Raw genomic sequence first — 16,679 nt, 5'->3', positions numbered from 1 at the left:
AAGCCCAAAAGCTTGATCTGGCTCGCGTGGCCCTCAACAGAGTCAAGCTCATGGAGGGCGAGGTGTCTGAAATCGAGCAGCATTTGGCATCCAATCCAGACGACGAGTAGCGCCCCCCCCTCCAACTGCCATATGCACATGCGAACAGAGCTCGATGTGATTGTATTATGAGAAGATATCACCCAGAGCAAGCGGACAAGTGGAAAGCCGGACCCATACCCGAGCCATTCAAATGAGCATGGGAATGCAGATCCACTTGAATGTTTATTGGTACAGAGGGGAGATCGACACCGGTGTGCCGACTACTGTTTCCTGGGAATACGATCGGGCTGGCGCTTGACCGTTCTGCGGGCGCCTTCGGTTCGGTTGCGCGACCCGACTTTCGAGAGCGGAGAGCGGCGAGCGGATCGCTTGCGGTTGGCAAGGGGGATGTTTTCTTCGTCTTCGCTGCAAGGCTCGCTGTCGGGTTGGTCGGCTGCTGGTTTGAGGGGGCTTGCAGCAGGCTTGTCGGGGCTGTCAAGTCCGCCAAGCTTGGCAAGGTCGTTTGCTTGAGTGTCAGCAGCGAGCGAATGCCCATGGTCTTTTGTACGGATGACTGTACTCGAAGTGGGGCGGCGCTGGCTGCTGGAGGATCGAACAGGCGATGCTCGCTTGGGAGCTCGCGCGGCTTTGGCAGAGGGCACGACAGATCGCATGGGGGAACTTGTTGCAGATCTAGTAGGCAGTGGGCACCGGAGAGAGATCTTGAGAACAGCGCCGAACGGCTCAAAGTCAGCGCCAGAGAGGAATGGGAGACAGCCGCCAGGACTGTGCAGCCCGTGGACCTCGCAGCGGGCAGCGCAGTTCCGATATAGCGTCCGATACAGCGTCTGATACAGCGTCTGATACAGCGTCCGAGTGCCCCCCCCCGACCCGGTGCCCTGCGGCCATCGGACCTCGGCGCTGGGCCAGATGCATTTCGATTCATGATCGTCTGCCATCCACTGGATTTCTCTGGTCGTGCACTGGCCACCATACTGCATATCACGGATCTGCACTTCTGGTGGCCGCCATCGCATCTACACCTCCAAAGATCGCACATTCGCAGATTGATGGATGTGTGTGTGTATTGATGCAGGTCGAAGCAAAGTGCATGGAAGCAGAGAATACGCAGCGATGGCTGAGCCAGCCCAGCGTTGTGCATGGCAGCAGCAGCCGCGGTTGGATGCGGAGAGAAGGACAGGCCAGTCTCGCCATAGCCAGCCAAAGCCAGCCAAAGCCAGCCAAATCAGGCCAACGCCAGCCAACGCCAAGGCACTGGCTGATTATTTGGCAGAGTCGAGCTGGTCGGCCAAAATACCGATAAGCATACCCTCTGGCTTGCGGTTTCCGCCCACTTCGTGCAGAATGCACGAGTTGGGAATGTGCTTGTCCCGCAGCCAGGTGCGCACACGCTTGGTCTTGGTGTCGACGACAAAGTCCCAGGGATGCATGTTTCGGAGCCGAGTGAACAGGTCCTGATAGACATCCAGGGAAACCAGGGGACGAGGATCCTCGCCGTGCTGGGGCCGTTCGCCGCGCTCCGTGTTGAGCACCCGAGGGAGGCCGTCTGGGCGGCCGTGCCAGAACACAGATTTCTTGACGACAGCGCTGGTCAGAAGACGCTGCTCCATGGCGCACTCGCTGTTGTAGAGGGTCTTGATCATGCCTCGGACGAGGCCGGCCGGGCCCATCAAGGCGCCAGACTTGACGTACTTGTAGGGCGTGTCTCCCCGCTTCCGAGTGATCTCGGGCTTGATGGGCGGGTATTTGTTCCAGAGTTGGCCGTCGGGCCAGCAATGCTCCTCGGTCCCGATGACGATGGGGTGGTCGAACCGGCGGTAGACATCTACAATATCCTGGAGGGTGCAGCCGGGCACGAGGAGGATATCTTCGGCATGCGTCCAGATGACGAGACGGTTGTTGGCAGGTTGAGCAGGTAGTCGTGGAGCTGCCGGAAGTTGTGGCCGTCGCCTCGGTATCGCTGCCCATACCCCAGGACAGTAAAGGTCACGCCCAGATTGCGGGCCGTCTGGGCGAGCCGATTGAGGGACGGATGGCAGCGCGAGGCCTGCACAATCCACTCGACACCACAGTCTTCGACATCCTGGCACGAGATCAGCGACGACAGATTGTGGCGGGTGGGATCGCTGTAGGAGACCGGCCAGGTCGTGAGATCGACGCGGGCTTCCTCAACGAGCTTGGAGCAGGGCTCGACGTCCGAGACGCCTCCCTGGACAAAGGTCGAGAACGTCATTGCGGACTGGTACCCGAGACACACGGGATCCAGGAGGAGCGACTTGGGCCGCAGATGGTGCTCCGTGAACCGGTAGACGTCGGCATTCCATAGCGACCAGAGCATAAAAAGCAGCGCCAAGAACGAAGCGAGCCCGAGAGGCCTCCGGAGGAGAATCCACAGGCGCATCAGCGGCGACGAGGGCTTGCGGCGCAGATCGTCAGCGCTCTCGAACAGCGACACAACCAGAAGCCAGAGCCGATGGCCAATGCTGCCGGGACGGCGCGAGTGGTGGCCTGGCGACGCCGAGACTCGTCTGCGATGCGATCGCGGAAAGCTCGGGGCGCTTCTCCATTGGGGCGAGACGGCAGTGGGTAGAATTGGAGACGTTGACCGGAGCGACATGCGGCAGGAATCAGGACAGAGGGCGGATCGTTGGGTGGGGAGAGTGCTTGGCAGATGAAAGACGAATCGCCGCAGACGACGTGGCGGGAGCAGCTTGGAGGAGGATGGCCGAGGCGAGGCGAAGCGTGAAAGGACCTGAGACTGCGAGCGGATGCGACAGCGACGGGGCTTGGATTGCGGCAAGTTGATGTCCAAGTGCGAGCAGGTCGATGTCCAAGTGCGAGCAAGTCGAGCAAGTCGAGCGGATCGATGCGCAAGCGCAGAGTGGATGTCGGTGGCAGCGGCTTGTTTGTTTGCAGGCTCGGATCGCAGGCCGGCGGTGTCGAGAGCAGAATCCTGGGTGGAATCCTTGCGTTCAATCCTTGCGTTGAATCCTTGCGTTGAATCCTGGACGTCGTCCGCGAGCCCGTATTTGTTGCGCCGCCCGCGGACGTGCTGCTGCGCGCAGTGATCTGTGTGCGCAGCGGGCTGGCGCAACACCGCCGCCCCGGAAAAGGAAATCCGGCGCGGCGTGCAACCACCGGCGCGACAGCACGCGAGCAGACGCCCAACAAAGGCACCTCCACCGGGATCTGGACCGGCCGTGCTGGCGGTGGCCTGTGAGAAACGATGGACAGCGCATCGGAGAGACGATGGGGGCACACCACTTCTCTCGGGCACAGGCACGGTGTATATTCAGACATCCGTCCGGCTGGCGCGCCGAGCACACGGCCCCGTCGAGCTCAGTCAAACATCGCCATGAGATCATCGACGTTCATCTTGGAGTCGCCCGCGTTGGTCACCGCGCCCGCAAGTTCGCTCTTGCGCTTCTGGATGGCCAAGATCTTTTCTTCCACGGTGCTCTCGACAATGTATCGGACAACGACGACAGGCCGGGTCTGTCCGAGTCTGTGGCAGCGGTCGATGGCTCTGCGGCAACAGAGGCGGGTTCAGGTCAGTTCGGGTGGTGTGCTTGTCGATGGTGGAAGTGTTTGCACGGCATGGATGCTCCCACGCTGCATTGCCGCGATGCTTACTGGTTCTCGACGCTTTCGTTCCACCACGGATCGACTAGGAACACTCGCGAAGCCACCGTCAGGTTGAGTCCAACACCCGAGGATCGCAGACTGGCAAGCAGGACAGTGACGCTGTCGTTGGTCTTGAATTCCTTCAGCACCGACTCCCTTGTTGAGAACAACCAAGATCAGCATCGCCATGTCCGCGCTTCGTCGGCAAAATGCAATCGCAAGTCCTTGGCCAACCAAGATCCTTCGCCCACCTCTGCTTCTGCGACAGAGAGCCGTCGAGTCTGACGACGGAATATCCATGTTCCACAAGCGATGTCTGGATCAGATCGAGCATGCTTGTAAACTGGGAAAACACAATCGTCTTTTCGCAGCCGTCGTCGCGGATCCGCTGGAGATCCTCAAGGAGCGCAATCAACTTGGCAGAGGTTTTGAGGCCGTTGCTCGGAGTGGTCTCGACCGGATTGTCAAGACGCTCGTCGGTGCTTTCTTTGGTTTCCGATGCATCGAGACTCAGGGTGGCCTGCACAAGCTGCGAGATCTGGTCTCCGCTGTATACTCGACGGCATACAGGGCTGTTTGCGGCGGACACGGACACGGACGCCAGACAGCCGGTACATGGCAGCAGTGTGGTAGTGTGCCACAGAGATCGATAATGTGGTTGGGTGTCATCAAAGATGTTGGCATGGGTACGAGGATGGCGGCACAGTTCAAGTGGCTCAACAATGCAGCTCGGACTACGATCAACAGATGCCCACGCCAATGCGTCGGCAGATCATCAAATCGGAAATCTACAGACCAGTCCACCTCCTCTCCGTGGGCTTGCTTGGCCTGGATATAGTCTTCGATGCATGTGCGGCACACAATGTGGAGGCAAGGAAGGATAGTTGCCACCGCTATGGTGTCCAGGCAAATCTGGCCGGACCAACACCGAGGCACGCAGAGTTTTCATCCCAGCAGCCCAAAGGAACGACGCCGAGGATATCGAGTCAGATCAAGCAAAAGTCGAGCCACGGGGTGCCCAGCGTCACCAAAGCAAACTGAGTTGCCATATCAACGACCGACCGCTTCCATCTCGGCACATACCGGACATTCTTGCTCCTCTTGGCGCTCGAGTGCCTTGGTCACTTCTTCGCCAAAGGTCTCGCCGCCACCGCCGCCGTCTCGGTAGTAGTTCGAGAGAAGCTGCTGCAGCGATTCGGTATTCAGCTGCATCGGCTCGACATCGCTCCCGACACCGCCTTGTCCATCAGCTTCGCCAAGATTCCGCAAAAAGTTTCGCAGCAGCAGCGGATGATCGCACATTTGACGAAGCCTAGATGAGAGATGCTGCGGCGTCAATGCCGAAGAGAAACCAAGCCAGCCAGTGGCGAAACGGCGTCGCACCCACTGTGTAGTGTCGGCACCCACCTCAGCAGTAGCTGGAAGACAAAGTGATAGTTCAGCCGGCCCGATATTCTTAGTGAGCACAGCCGATGCTTGAATGCCTGTGGTGCGATGGAGCGTGAGAACTCGGCCCCATTGCTGGGAGGCGTATTAGCGGCAAAAGCCAGGCTTTGGTAGATGTACCATGTGGAGATCATCATATATCCGTCTCTCGTCGTCCGAAAAGGCAAGGCGCTTGATGTGGCATGTCTTGGGCGGCATCGATACGATTGCTTTGCCGTTGATCTCCATGTTCTTGGTGCGCCGCAAGAGAATTGGCTCGAGGATTGTCTGGATAGTCTCCAGAGCCTTGGACTGCTTCAGAGCAAATGGAGCGGAGATGTGTGTTCTCCAAAACGACCACTGACACCAAGGCTCGAGTCGCAGAAAGTGCACGAGCGAAAACAAGTCTCTGTGCCAAATACATATCCAGCATGGTTACTGCGACGCGCTTTGGATGGACAGTGTCGATAGAGTGTGCGGCCGACGAACACCACGATGCGGCGCAGACTTACTCCAACTTATTGACGATCGGTGTTCCCGTGATTGCCCACCGATTGATGCCTGAGAGCATGTGGCACGCTTTTGCCATTTTGGTCGATCGCTCCCGGATATAATGTGCCTCGTCTGCGCGGCCGTTGGGGACCGTGATGATCTCGCTTTTAGTCTGCCAGCCCTGGTCGACTGAATTGAGTCCATCCGCCTGTGCTTTTGCAAGAAAATGGCCAGCAACATACCCAGGACGATTCGGAACCAGACAGTAGAGTACAGAGGTGAGGTACCTCGGTCGATTTCGCTCGATAGCGTTCCATATGTCGTTAGACTGTCGCAGACAAGAGGGTGAGCAGTGCAAGAGCGAGCTTCCTTCGTTTCGATCAGCCAGCATGTGTGGGATTGGTCTGGTCGAGTCACTCCTGGGATTCGCGACACGAGACCCTTGGCTACATGCAATGTGTTTCAGCACGCACTTCTACCCCATCTCCATCTCCATCTCCTCTCGACTGTTCCATTCGGTCAGTCTCTGTGCTGCATCATCAACTTACACCACCAGTGGCCATGAGTGTGTACCGAGTTTCCGCTCATTGCCATAATATACCATCACATCGCCAGCTGAGCCAAGGCAACGCTCAATCTCGTCGCGCCATTGAGCAAGGACGTTCAAAGGACAGACAACCAGCGTGGCAGGCGAGTGGCTGGATTCCGAGCGTTGCTTCCCTGCGCGGTTGGAGTGAATGAGGGATATGATCTGCAGGGTAATGCAAGGATGAGAAAGGTGCTCCAATCCAGTCTCGAGGCCGATGTCAATATTCCTTACCTCGATCGTTTTCCCGAGTCCCATTTCATCTTTCAGGGGGATACAAGCGAGGTTGCCATGAGCCAACAGGCCAGTTTCAGATCATGTATCTTGACCAAAGTAAAATCGACCGCATCTCCGAGGCACAGTCAACCTTTGACGACAGCGTTTGAGCCCCGGAGGAGTGCAGTGCGTGGCAGTCCGCGTCGCTCTCACCAGCCAGGATGCCGCCATGGCAGGGCTTCTCTACGGGCCGTGTCAGCGAAAGCTCGCCTGGATAAGGAATGCTGAGTGAGCAACGCAGCAGTGATCTACGTGCGGTGCTCAGGACCAAGACATACCTGAATGGGGCGCAAAGTAGAACTTGTTGTCGCAGTCGAAGAAAGCAAGCTGAAACCGAGTGCAGAATTAGAAGATGTCGATGCGTCGTGGGTGGAGCAATCTCCGCGATGAAGCGGTTGGTGAATCGGGTGCACCGTTTAGACATGATACCATATGCGCGCTGAAACCCTGCTGATACCATTTACCTCCTTCCAAAGTGGTGATAAGCTCTGTGCCGAGCGGGACTCGTGCCCGTCGTCAGGCTGATCAATCTCGGCTCCATGTTGCTCTTTTTTCAAAAGGAACGACAACGCCTGTGTGTTTGTACGGTGTTCGTGGTGAGTACCACCTCGATGTGGGGCAGGGAGCGGGTGGTCTATAGCAACGTGTCTCCGAAAGGAGTCGATAGTGCTAACCTGCTTTTGATAGGACCTGAGCGTGACAGTCATGCCTTTGGCAGGTTCGGTTTCGTCGAGAAGGGCTTCGAATCGCTCTGCTTTCTCGTATATCTGGCGCAGCTCAGTGTCGCTCATGACTGCGTCTGGCCCAGGGTGTGACCCCGTTGTCGCCGAGCCGCTTGATGACGCGGTGCCAAGATGGCCGAGTCTTTCCAAGAGCACCCTGAGACAGTCCCTCCGCTCTTCTGCCTGCTTTTCGACTTCCTCGGTACTCATTTTTGCGTACACCGACGGTGGGACGGCCGAAAATGCCCTGTCTTTGAAGTAAACCTGGATGAGTGAATGAATCAACAAGTAAGTGGGAGGCTCGGCTATCCCAAGGTGCATGTGAGAGACTCCGAGCAGCGTATGGAACCAATGCTGGATGAACTGGCGGACCTTCATGCTCACGATGATTTCGTCTGTGACGTTCAAGTCCATCGGTGGAGCGACGGCAGTTGCTGTAAAGTGACACTGGAACAGGAGGGAAGCCTGTGAGCGTCAGAGTGCGCACGCCTGACTCTTTGCCGGCTTGCTTCATCTTCGAACCAGGGACATTACCACATCCAAATCGATCAGTCGGCTCACAAAGTAGCCGTAGTCGGAATGAAGCTTGGCGATCTCTCTTCCGCTGGAAGCATGGATCAGGCGCACGATCGTGTTTCCCTTGGAACCAAGGGAGAATGAAGAGCTGCCAGAGAGGTTGAACCCGCCTGTCTTGCGCTTCTTTGCGACGGGTCCTGTCATTTTGGGTCTCTCGACCGTCAGCAGGTCACCGTCGAGCAAGAGTCCACGGCCCCGAGTTGTCGACAGGGCAATCGCAATGACCTCGCCGATCTGGGCTGGGAACTGGATGAGTGTGTGTGGTTCGGCTTCGGCTTCGGTTTCGGCTTCGACTGGGACCTTGGACGGCTTTGTTCGAGCGTTGACCTTGGCTTGAGTCAGCTTCCTCTGCGACTGCAAAGTGCTTGGCGGGGACTGTGGCGGGCTGGCGTGCAGCATCGGTGTCTGGGCATGCTGCAGCAGGATCGGATGGGATGTTGCTGCCGCTGTGGCCGCCCTTGCATCGTCCGTCAGATAAAAGTTGGCTGCCTGGGAGACATCGCCGTTTGCTGCAGCCAGGTAATGCAGCAGCTTATCGTCGGATGCACCGACGAGAACAGACTTGAGAATCTCCAGCTGCGCAAAGTGCGGATGAGATTGGGGTCGGTTGTCTTTGCTGGGTTCCTCGATCGCCTCCGGATTCTGGAGAGCGCGCGCTGGCTGGATGGCACTCCGGGTATCGTTTAGAGCATTGCTGGGAATGTCGTCGCCTTCGCTGTCGCTGCTGCCGTCCAGCAGGACCACATGCTCGGAGCTCATGCGGCAGATTGCGGCTTTGGTACTGCTCGTTTGGTTGCGATGCTTCTGGAGTCTAGATTCAGACAGACGCGATCCCAAAACCTGCAAGGGGCGCAGACAGATCAAGGCGGTGTCCCGGAGAGTCAGATTCCCTCCAGGTGCAGCCAGCTGCGTCTGTCTGCCCCACGTCGGTTGTCAACTCACCTCGGTGCCAGCGGCCTCTGCCAGATGCGCTGGTGCGGTGCGGTGTTCTGGCATCGGCGGTGCGATTTCATGGGCATTCCCATTTCCAGCAAAATGGCCCGCTGGCTGGATCCGCCCTCGACCCGCCCTCGATCTGCGCACATGACCAGGGCCTGGCTTGCCTTTTCGTGGCCAGCATCGCCAGCAGCCCAGCCAGCACCATCGATCGGATCGTTCAAGCACACGTCGCCGCCATGGTGAGGAGATGAGCGAGCTCGCAGGCCCGCGGATCGCTGGGGGTGGGGTGGGGTGGGGTGGAGCGTCGGATGCGCCATCGTACTCGTCGCTGCTGTTCTGATGGCTCTCAGCAGGCGGTGTGGTCTGCAGCGCTGGCTTTGCATCCCGATCAGACGGCTGTCGTCACTGGCTGCTCTGGGCACCAGCGCACATTCTGACTCCCAGCGCTCTATTCCTGCGGCCCTCCGCGAGACAGCTCTTCTACTCGTTCTTCAAGACCCTGGTTGGTCAGCCCGTGACGATCGAGCTCAAGAACGACCTGCAGATCCGAGGCGTTTTGGTCTCCGTCGACCAGTTCCTCAACATCAAGCTCGACGACATCAAGGTCATTGACGAGCAAAAGTTCCCGCACATGGTACGAGATTCGAGGCAACGAACCGATCGCCAGTGTTGGTCCATAGTGCCCTTGGAGCTGTGATGCCAGGGCCGCCCCGAGCCGGAGGGACCTCCCTGCTCATGCGAGTTTGATGGCTTGATAACCCAACCACCTGTCTTCACGATCTGCCCCAATGAACCAAACCGGACCACGATCGAATACGAACACGGAATCACATCTGGATCATGCGATATTTATGGCCATCGCCTGCTCCGCAATCTTCGGCTCGCAACAACGTCCAATGCTGCGGCTTTCCACCAACATCCAACCACGATGCTCGTGACTGCTGCCGAACCTGTGCCTCGATCTCCATGCATCCACTGTGGCATTCTCTCCTGTTTGCCGCCGTATCGCTTTGTTCTGGCCGACCATGGTCACCTCATTCCACCGATGATCCTGATCTGGCGACATCAGGCCTCCGTCCGAAACTGCTTCATCCGCGGATCGGTCGTGCGATACGTGCAGCTTCCTTCTCCCTCAGTCGATACCGCGCTTTTGCAGGACGCCACCCGACGAGAAGCAGTTCAGCCTCGATAAGCACCGACGGCATCCGGGACTTGTGCCTCTCCGTCCATGCCGTTGGCCCTGCGCGGCCGCTTGTACACACCCAGCAAGGAGAGAAAGGAGGAACAGCGATCCCTCGTCCTTTATTCTTCAGTCGCCGCCTCGAGCAGTTCGAAGGAAGGACTAAACAAACTGCAGGCTGACGTCGTGTGGATGGATCAATAGTTTCACTGGCGCCTGGGAAGCGATAAAAGGCATGTCGTGTTTGGCAAATGCCGCTTCTGAATATACACTTTGCATGGAGCTGTCCAGATGATCGATTGCGTTGCCCCGTGCCCCGCATCGCGATATCAAAGCCTCACGGATGTTTTGCTGAATGAAGCGTAAACCGTATATTTACAAGCAGGCGTATCGAGCATGCAGCATCATTCGCCACCGCAAAGAAACACTACAAAATACAAATTAGAATGGGTTGTCAAAAAGCAGGGCCAGCAGAGGGTCCCTTGAGTACATACAAAACAATGGCTCGGTCAGCGCCAATTCCCGTCGGCATCTGCAGCAAGTCATCGGCCCCAGGATCGCCCGGCAGGATAGTGGCCGCCGCCGTCGTCGTCGTCGTCGTTGTCCAAGTATCGTTGCAGCTGAGGCCTTCAAAGTTGACGGTCGAATGTAACTGCTGTCAGTTGAGTTCAGCGGACACAGCGGACATAGCGGGGATGTGCACATGTGGCAAGATTGGCCCGACGATGGCTTGATCAACAAGGCTCCAGCATCAAGACGGTTTGGCGAGGCAGCAGTAGCAGAAGCGGTTGTCAGAGAGACAATCTAGAGCTGAGTGGCAGTGAACGAAAAAAAGCGGCAGTGTGAGCACCATGGTCCCTCGGTCCACTCAGCAGTCTACAGCTCCGAGCCGCCACACGATTCATACCTGTGTAGCCTGAACAACCGCCGGGGATGGGGTCCCGACGGCTGCCTCTTCTCCGACCAACTGCAAGGCCTGTGCTTGGACCTGGGCTTGCGTTTGCCCATGGACTTGGGCTTGAGCATGTGCATGCGCTTGCGCCTGGGTTTTGAATTGGGCAAAGAGACTGGAGGTGGTGTTTTGCAAGCTTGGGTGAGCCTGCGGTGCTACCGAGGACTGCAGCTGAAGTATCGAGGGGTTGAGTGCCGATCCGTTCGCCTGGAGCTGGTTTTGGAGCTGGAACTGGAGCTGAAGCTGTTTCAATTGGAGCTGCAGTGCCTGTGCCTGCGCCGTTGGTAAACTTGATGTCTGGGTTGCATATTGGCCGTTGCCCAGGGTCGATCCGCTGAAATTGGATGTGTGCGCCGAGTTGGAGAGCGCTTGCAAGGCAAACGCTATGGGCCCTGCTTCCTGGCCAGATGAAGTGATCGAATGCGCTGCCGTGGCCATGGGTGCGCGCATTGACGGGGTGGGTGACGGTTTAGGAGACGACATTTGAGCCTTGGCTGGGACACTGGAGGCAAACGCAGCGATGCCATGGGCCAAACTAGAGACCGAAGTCTGGGCGCCACTCGTTGTAAGGAGTGAACAAGCGCAAGGACGAAGACCAAGTGCTTGGTATGAGCTTTATTAGCTTTTAGCCCCGAACACCAAAGAACAAGTTTTGTTCGAACTGGTGTTCAACATAGGCTCAGACATGCAGGGCTATTTATAGACCGGGAGGAGGTCGAGGGGCAAAAGTGGGCGAGAAGGGTGGAGCATCACAGAGAAGCGAGAAGGGGGTGCGAGAGTGGCTGGTGTGCAAGCGAGAGAGGCTTGGCACAGCCCGGGGACATGTGCCGAGCGGTGGGGGAGGCAGGAAACCAGTAGACGCGGGTGGCAACGGCGCGTGCTCATGCATGGGGGCAAACAAACACGTGGGGACTCATGATTGGTGCGGAGGGCGAGAGCATGCGGGACAATCTCATTGGTCCGTTGTGATGCTGGTCATCACACTATCTCCTCCTCAAACTACGGCGTGTTCCATCTTGAGTTCTCCTGGGGCCAGGCTTGTCTGGGTAGCGTCGGTGGTACTCCGCGGCCACCGTTGGGGCAAAGACAATGTCGGCGGGCTCCCAACTTCGATCGGTGACCGGGTAGCCTTTCCAATCGATGAGATAGTGCAGCTTTCCGCGCACGAACTTGGAGTCTAAGATCTCTTCGACCTCCCACTCCAAGTTCCCATCGATGACCACCGCAGGGGGCGGCGCTTGCACCCGACCCGGAAGCGAGTTCTTCTTGTAGGGCTCAAGAAGAGACACATGGAACACCGGGTGCACCTTTATGTCCTTTGGCAAGTCCAGGCGGAAAGCCAATGTCCCGACGGCCTCGAGGATGGTGAATGGTCCAATCCTCTGGTAATCCAGCTTCTTGCTTGGGCGAGTGGTGCTGATGTTACGAGTCAGCACCCAGACTTGATCGCCCGGACGCAAGTCGGGAGCCTGGGACCTCCGGAGATCTGAGAAGTGCTTGTAGTCAGACTTTGCCTTCTCAAGATTCTCCTTCAACAGTGCCAGGTTCCGCTGGAGATGTTCAACCCTCTCCGTGGCAGAGGGAACATCAGGGCCGCCAGCGACAACGGGGACTTCGAACCTTGGGTGGAACCCATAGGTTGCCAAGAATGGCGAGGCATGTGTTGACGAGTTCTCGAGGTTATTGTAAGAGAACTCGGCCAACGGCAGCAGCTCGGCCCAGTCATCTTGCTGATACGACGTGTAACAGCGCAGGTATTGGTTGATGACCTGGTTGACCCTCTCAGTCTGTCCATCGGTCTGGGGATGGAAGGCCGTGGACAGACTGGTTTGGATCCCGAGCTGCGTGCAGAGTGCCTTCCAGAACCGAGAGGTGAACTGACTTCCTCGGTCTGAAACCACTGTGTCGGGGAGGCCATGGAGACGAAAGACATTATCGAGGAACAGTGACGCAGTCTCCTCCGCCGACGGCAGTGAACGCCAGGACATAAAGTGTGCCATCTTTGTGAGGCTGCATACCACCACAAAGATGCAGGTGTGACCCTTGGACTTTGGCAGATCAGTGATAAAGTCCATGGTCAGTGTCCCCCAGGGTCGATCGGCTGTCTGGAGTGGCAACAGGAACCCAAACGGCTTGTGTCGCGGAGCTTTCGAGCGTGCACAGGTGTCGCACGTCGAGACGTACTCTTTGACATCTTTCCGATAGGTTTGCCACCAAAACTGTCGCGATACCAGAGCCAGAGTCCGTCGGATGCCTGGATGACCCACAGCGACTGGGTCATGGCACGACTTGAGCGCCGGAACTCGGCACGACTCTGGGACCACAATCCTGTTCTGGAAGGTGAGGTACTGGCCATTCCAGACGAACTTCGGGTCACGACGGTATTTGTCTAGACCGGGATCCCGAGCCTGCTCTTCGGCTATGAGCTGCAGCAAGTCCACAGGGTCACTGCGACTTGCAACCGAAGAGCGGGCGTCTCTGCTTCGCAGCACGCGTATCACCGCGGCAGGATCGAGAAGCAGAGGCGGATCCCTCGACACGGAGGCCGACGAAGGGATGTAGTCCGAGCGACGAGACAGGGCATCGGCCTTGCCGTTCCTCGCACCAGGACGGTACTGGATGCGGATGTCGAACCGAGACAAGAACTGGGACCACCGTGCATGACGCTGGTTTAGGATGCGAGCCGTTGCCAGGTACTCCAAGTTCTTGTGGTCGGTCAGAACGGCAACGGGATGCTGGGCGCCTTCGAGGTAGTGTCGCCACGCCTCGAAAGCCTCCTTGATCGCCAACAGCTCTTTCTCGTATATGCTGTAGTTACGTTCAGCATTCGAGAGTGTCCGCGAATGGAACGAGCAAGGATGAAGGCGATCATCAGCACCCCGCTGGGAGAGCACGCATCCAAGCGCAAAGTCCGACGCATCTGACTCTACGACGAACGGCTTGGATGGGTCCGGATGCACCAGAACGGGCTCCGAAACGAAGGCATCCTTCAAGGATCTGAATGCTTTATCGGCTTCGCGGGACCACTGGAAGCCATGCGTCTTCCGGAAGAGCCGAGTCATGGGCCCCGCGATCTTTGCGTATCCATCGATGAAGCGTCGATAGAAGTTCGCAAACCCGACAAAGGATCGAAGATCCGAGATGTTGTGCGGTATGGGCCAATCCAAGATCGCAGAGAGCTTGGATCGCTCCATACCGATGCCCTCGGGCGAGACCATGAAACCAAGGAACGAGACCGAGGTTTTGGAGAACTCGCACTTCTCCAGCTTGCAATACAGCTTTGCAGCTCGGAGCTTCGAGAGGACCTGCTTGACGTGCTCTACATGCTGCGACGGATCAGCACTGTAGATCAAGATATCGTCAAGATACGCAATTGCGAACTGGTCCAACTCGGTGCGCAGGACGTCGTTGATGAAGTGCTGGAACGTCGCTGGCGCGTTGGTGAGCCCAAAGGGCATCACCAAGTACTCGAAGTGCCCATATCGAGTACGGAAAGCTGTCTTCCACTCGTCCCCGGAGCGGATGCGCAGCAGATTGTAGGCTCCACGAAGGTCCAGCTTAGTGAACACCTTCGCGCCTCGAAGTCGGTCCAGCAGCTCGCCGATCAGCGGTAAAGGGTAACGGTTCTTTACCGTGATACCGTTCAGTGCGCGGTAGTCAACGCAAAGACGAAGTGAGCCGTCCTTCTTCTTGACGAAGAGGATTGGTGAGCCTGCTGGGGACGACGAAGGACGAACGAATCCCTTGGCAAGATTCTCGTCGAGATAGTCACGCAGAGCGTGAAGCTCGGGCTCGGACAGTGAGTACAGAGGCCCGAACTTTGGCGACTTGCCCGGCTCCAAGTCAATGGGGCAGTCGTAAGGGCGATGCGGAGGCAAGGAGTCAGCTTCCTGTTTAGAGAAAACAGACAGGAAGTCCTTGTACTCCGCAGGCACTTCGACAGTCGCAGTGCTCGGCTCGTCAGTGGGCAGGACATGGACCTGAAAGATGGTCAGGGGTTGCGTTCCATGCCTGCATGCATCCAAAGACTCGCGCATCGAGCGGTAATCAATGCTGCAGACGCGGAGAGGAGCGTCCGAGCTGAGAGGAGGGGCGTGGACAAGGTCAGAATAATGTTCGACGGTTACTTTATTCTGAACAATGTCCGAAGAACAAACAACAGGAGGAGGTACATCAAGGAGGGAAAGAGAACTGACAGCAGGAGAAGGGGTTTGGGAAGAGCGAAGGGGTTCGGGAGGAACAAGACAAGAAGGGGAAGACGAAGGTGGGAGCGTAGGAGAGGAGCTTAGATCAATCAAAGGAGTGGAATCATCAAGAAGGGGAGTGACATTGGAGGAAGTGGAGCAAGACGAAAGAGAAGTAGTGCATGGAGAGGGGTCGGAATCAACAGAAGGAGGGAGACAAAGAAGACCGCGAGACCAGACAATCTTGGGCTCGGCGGTGCGCAACCAAGGAAAGCCAAGGATAAGTGGTTGATGTGGAGACCTGATCACATCGAACCGAAGGCGTTGCGAGACGTCCCCGAGAATCACCTCGAGTGGAGCAGTCTCGCGGAGGATGGGGCCAGACGACAGCGGCTTACCATCCACGCCTTCCACTGCCAAGGGCGAAGCCTTGGAGCAGGTGGGGACAGAGTGTCGAGTAACAAAGTCCTCGTCGATAAAGTTGCCAGAGGCACCAGAATCGACAAGTCCTTCGCACGACAGAGAATCACCAGAAGGAAGACGAACAGCGACGGAAACAACCAACGAGCAACGACGAACAGACGAAACACAAGACTTTGGTTCGGTACCAGCTTCGGCACCAGGGTTGCGGCTAGCACAGACAGTTAACTTTGCCGAGGGTTGGCAGGACAGCTCAGGTATTTGCACCTGTGGATGAGGTGCAGTTCCCAGTGACACCAGAGGTGCCACGGGTACTATGCCAGAGCTGAGAGTGTCCGCCGGTCCAGAGGCAAGGCGAAGCTGTCCGCACATCACTGCTTCCCCAGTACTTACCAAAGGCACCTTACCAATGTCTTCACTTTCGGAAGGCGGTGGGCACGGCTCCGGTTCAAGGCCTTCACTTAGAACCGGGCCTGGTCGTTTCCCGAACTGAAGTCTTGCACTTCTCCATCCTCGTAAACGATGGTGCGGATGATCCTCGGGCCGGGAGGTCCAGGGGGCGGTCCGGTAGCTCTGGTAAATCCAAACTTGACGGGGCAGTTTCGTACCAAGTGGCCCTTCTTGCCACAGTACAGGCAGAGTCCAAAGCGGCGGCGGCGTTGTTTCTCCTCGGCGGTCAGGGGTCCAGAGACGGCAGAGTCCACTTGCATGGGCTCGGAAACAATGTAGGAGGGGTGCGGCGGAGCGAGGACTGGCGCGGGAGCGATGGCGGGAACGGCAGCGGAGGCGGAACCAAAGGCGAACTGGGAAGACCGGTAGCGGGCAGGCGTGCTTCGGCGCTCTTGACGGCGCTCGCGGATTCGTGCATCGAGCTCGTTACAAAGCTCAATGTACTCCTCCAGATCTCGTGGCAGAGGGCGAACTCGCGAAAGTTCGTCTCTGACATCATCCGACAAGCCAAGTCGGAAGAACGAGATCTTTGCACCGTCGTTCCAAGTCGTATCGGCGGCAATACGAAGGAACTCGGATGCATAGACTGCGCACGGGCGGTTGCCCTGAGACAGTGTGGTGATCACTGACTCGGCAGTCCTGGCCCGATCAGGGTCGTCAAACACTTTAGAAAAGCGTTCTAGGAAATCGCCAAAAGAGTTGAGTCGGGGATCACCCATCTCAAGCATCGGAGTCGCCCACTGGAGAGCCGGTCCAGTGAGCAGACTAATGACGAATCCGACCTTAATCGGGTCAGCAGGGAACCGGTGGG

General features: G+C 57.5%; 4 protein-coding genes across 4 annotated transcripts; 1 reads left to right on the top strand and 3 right to left on the bottom strand.

Annotated features, from left to right (window-relative positions):
• Window positions 1-1,090: 1,090 nt before the first annotated feature.
• BJ171DRAFT_555012 (uncharacterized protein) lies at window positions 1,091-3,026 on the bottom strand. Its single transcript, XM_053113079.1, has 2 exons — window positions 1,937-3,026; window positions 1,091-1,877 (listed from the first exon to the last, which is right to left on the bottom strand). Exons 1-2 carry the CDS (start codon window positions 2,657-2,659, stop codon window positions 1,305-1,307), a joined length of 1,296 nt encoding a protein of 431 aa, XP_052961367.1. The 5' UTR covers window positions 2,660-3,026; the 3' UTR covers window positions 1,091-1,304.
• Window positions 3,027-3,308: 282 nt separating this feature from the next.
• Window positions 3,309-8,722, bottom strand: BJ171DRAFT_555008 (SNF2 family N-terminal domain-containing protein). Its single transcript, XM_053113078.1, has 18 exons — window positions 8,686-8,722; window positions 7,702-8,583; window positions 7,540-7,614; window positions 7,120-7,431; window positions 6,910-7,017; window positions 6,724-6,772; window positions 6,599-6,655; window positions 6,404-6,432; window positions 6,132-6,334; window positions 5,826-5,911; window positions 5,604-5,715; window positions 5,233-5,500; window positions 5,074-5,150; window positions 4,750-4,978; window positions 4,463-4,578; window positions 3,918-4,238; window positions 3,676-3,822; window positions 3,309-3,568 (listed from the first exon to the last, which is right to left on the bottom strand). The coding sequence occupies exons 2-18, from the start codon at window positions 8,500-8,502 to the stop codon at window positions 3,382-3,384; spliced, it is 3,177 nt and encodes a 1,058-aa protein (XP_052961366.1). The 5' UTR covers window positions 8,503-8,583; window positions 8,686-8,722; the 3' UTR covers window positions 3,309-3,381.
• Window positions 8,723-8,871: 149 nt separating this feature from the next.
• BJ171DRAFT_555005 (uncharacterized protein) lies at window positions 8,872-10,158 on the top strand. Its single transcript, XM_053113077.1, has 3 exons — window positions 8,872-8,921; window positions 9,158-9,316; window positions 9,752-10,158. Exons 1-3 carry the CDS (start codon window positions 8,919-8,921, stop codon window positions 9,872-9,874), a joined length of 285 nt encoding a protein of 94 aa, XP_052961365.1. The 5' UTR covers window positions 8,872-8,918; the 3' UTR covers window positions 9,875-10,158.
• Window positions 10,159-10,237: 79 nt separating this feature from the next.
• On the bottom strand, window positions 10,238-11,464 carry BJ171DRAFT_576145 (uncharacterized protein; the record flags this gene model as incomplete). The annotated part of the gene is made up of 3 exons (XM_053113739.1): window positions 10,770-11,464; window positions 10,357-10,514; window positions 10,238-10,289 (listed from the first exon to the last, which is right to left on the bottom strand). Exons 1-3 carry the CDS (start codon window positions 11,295-11,297, stop codon window positions 10,238-10,240), a joined length of 738 nt encoding a protein of 245 aa, XP_052961364.1. The 5' UTR covers window positions 11,298-11,464.
• Between the last annotated feature and the right edge of the window lie 5,215 nt (window positions 11,465-16,679).

This window comes from Polychytrium aggregatum (assembly GCF_025602895.1).
Source record: "Polychytrium aggregatum strain JEL109 chromosome Unknown BJ171scaffold_352, whole genome shotgun sequence".
NCBI classification, from domain to species: domain Eukaryota; kingdom Fungi; phylum Chytridiomycota; class Chytridiomycetes; order Polychytriales; genus Polychytrium; species Polychytrium aggregatum.
This window is presented reverse-complemented; position numbering and strand designations above follow the sequence as displayed.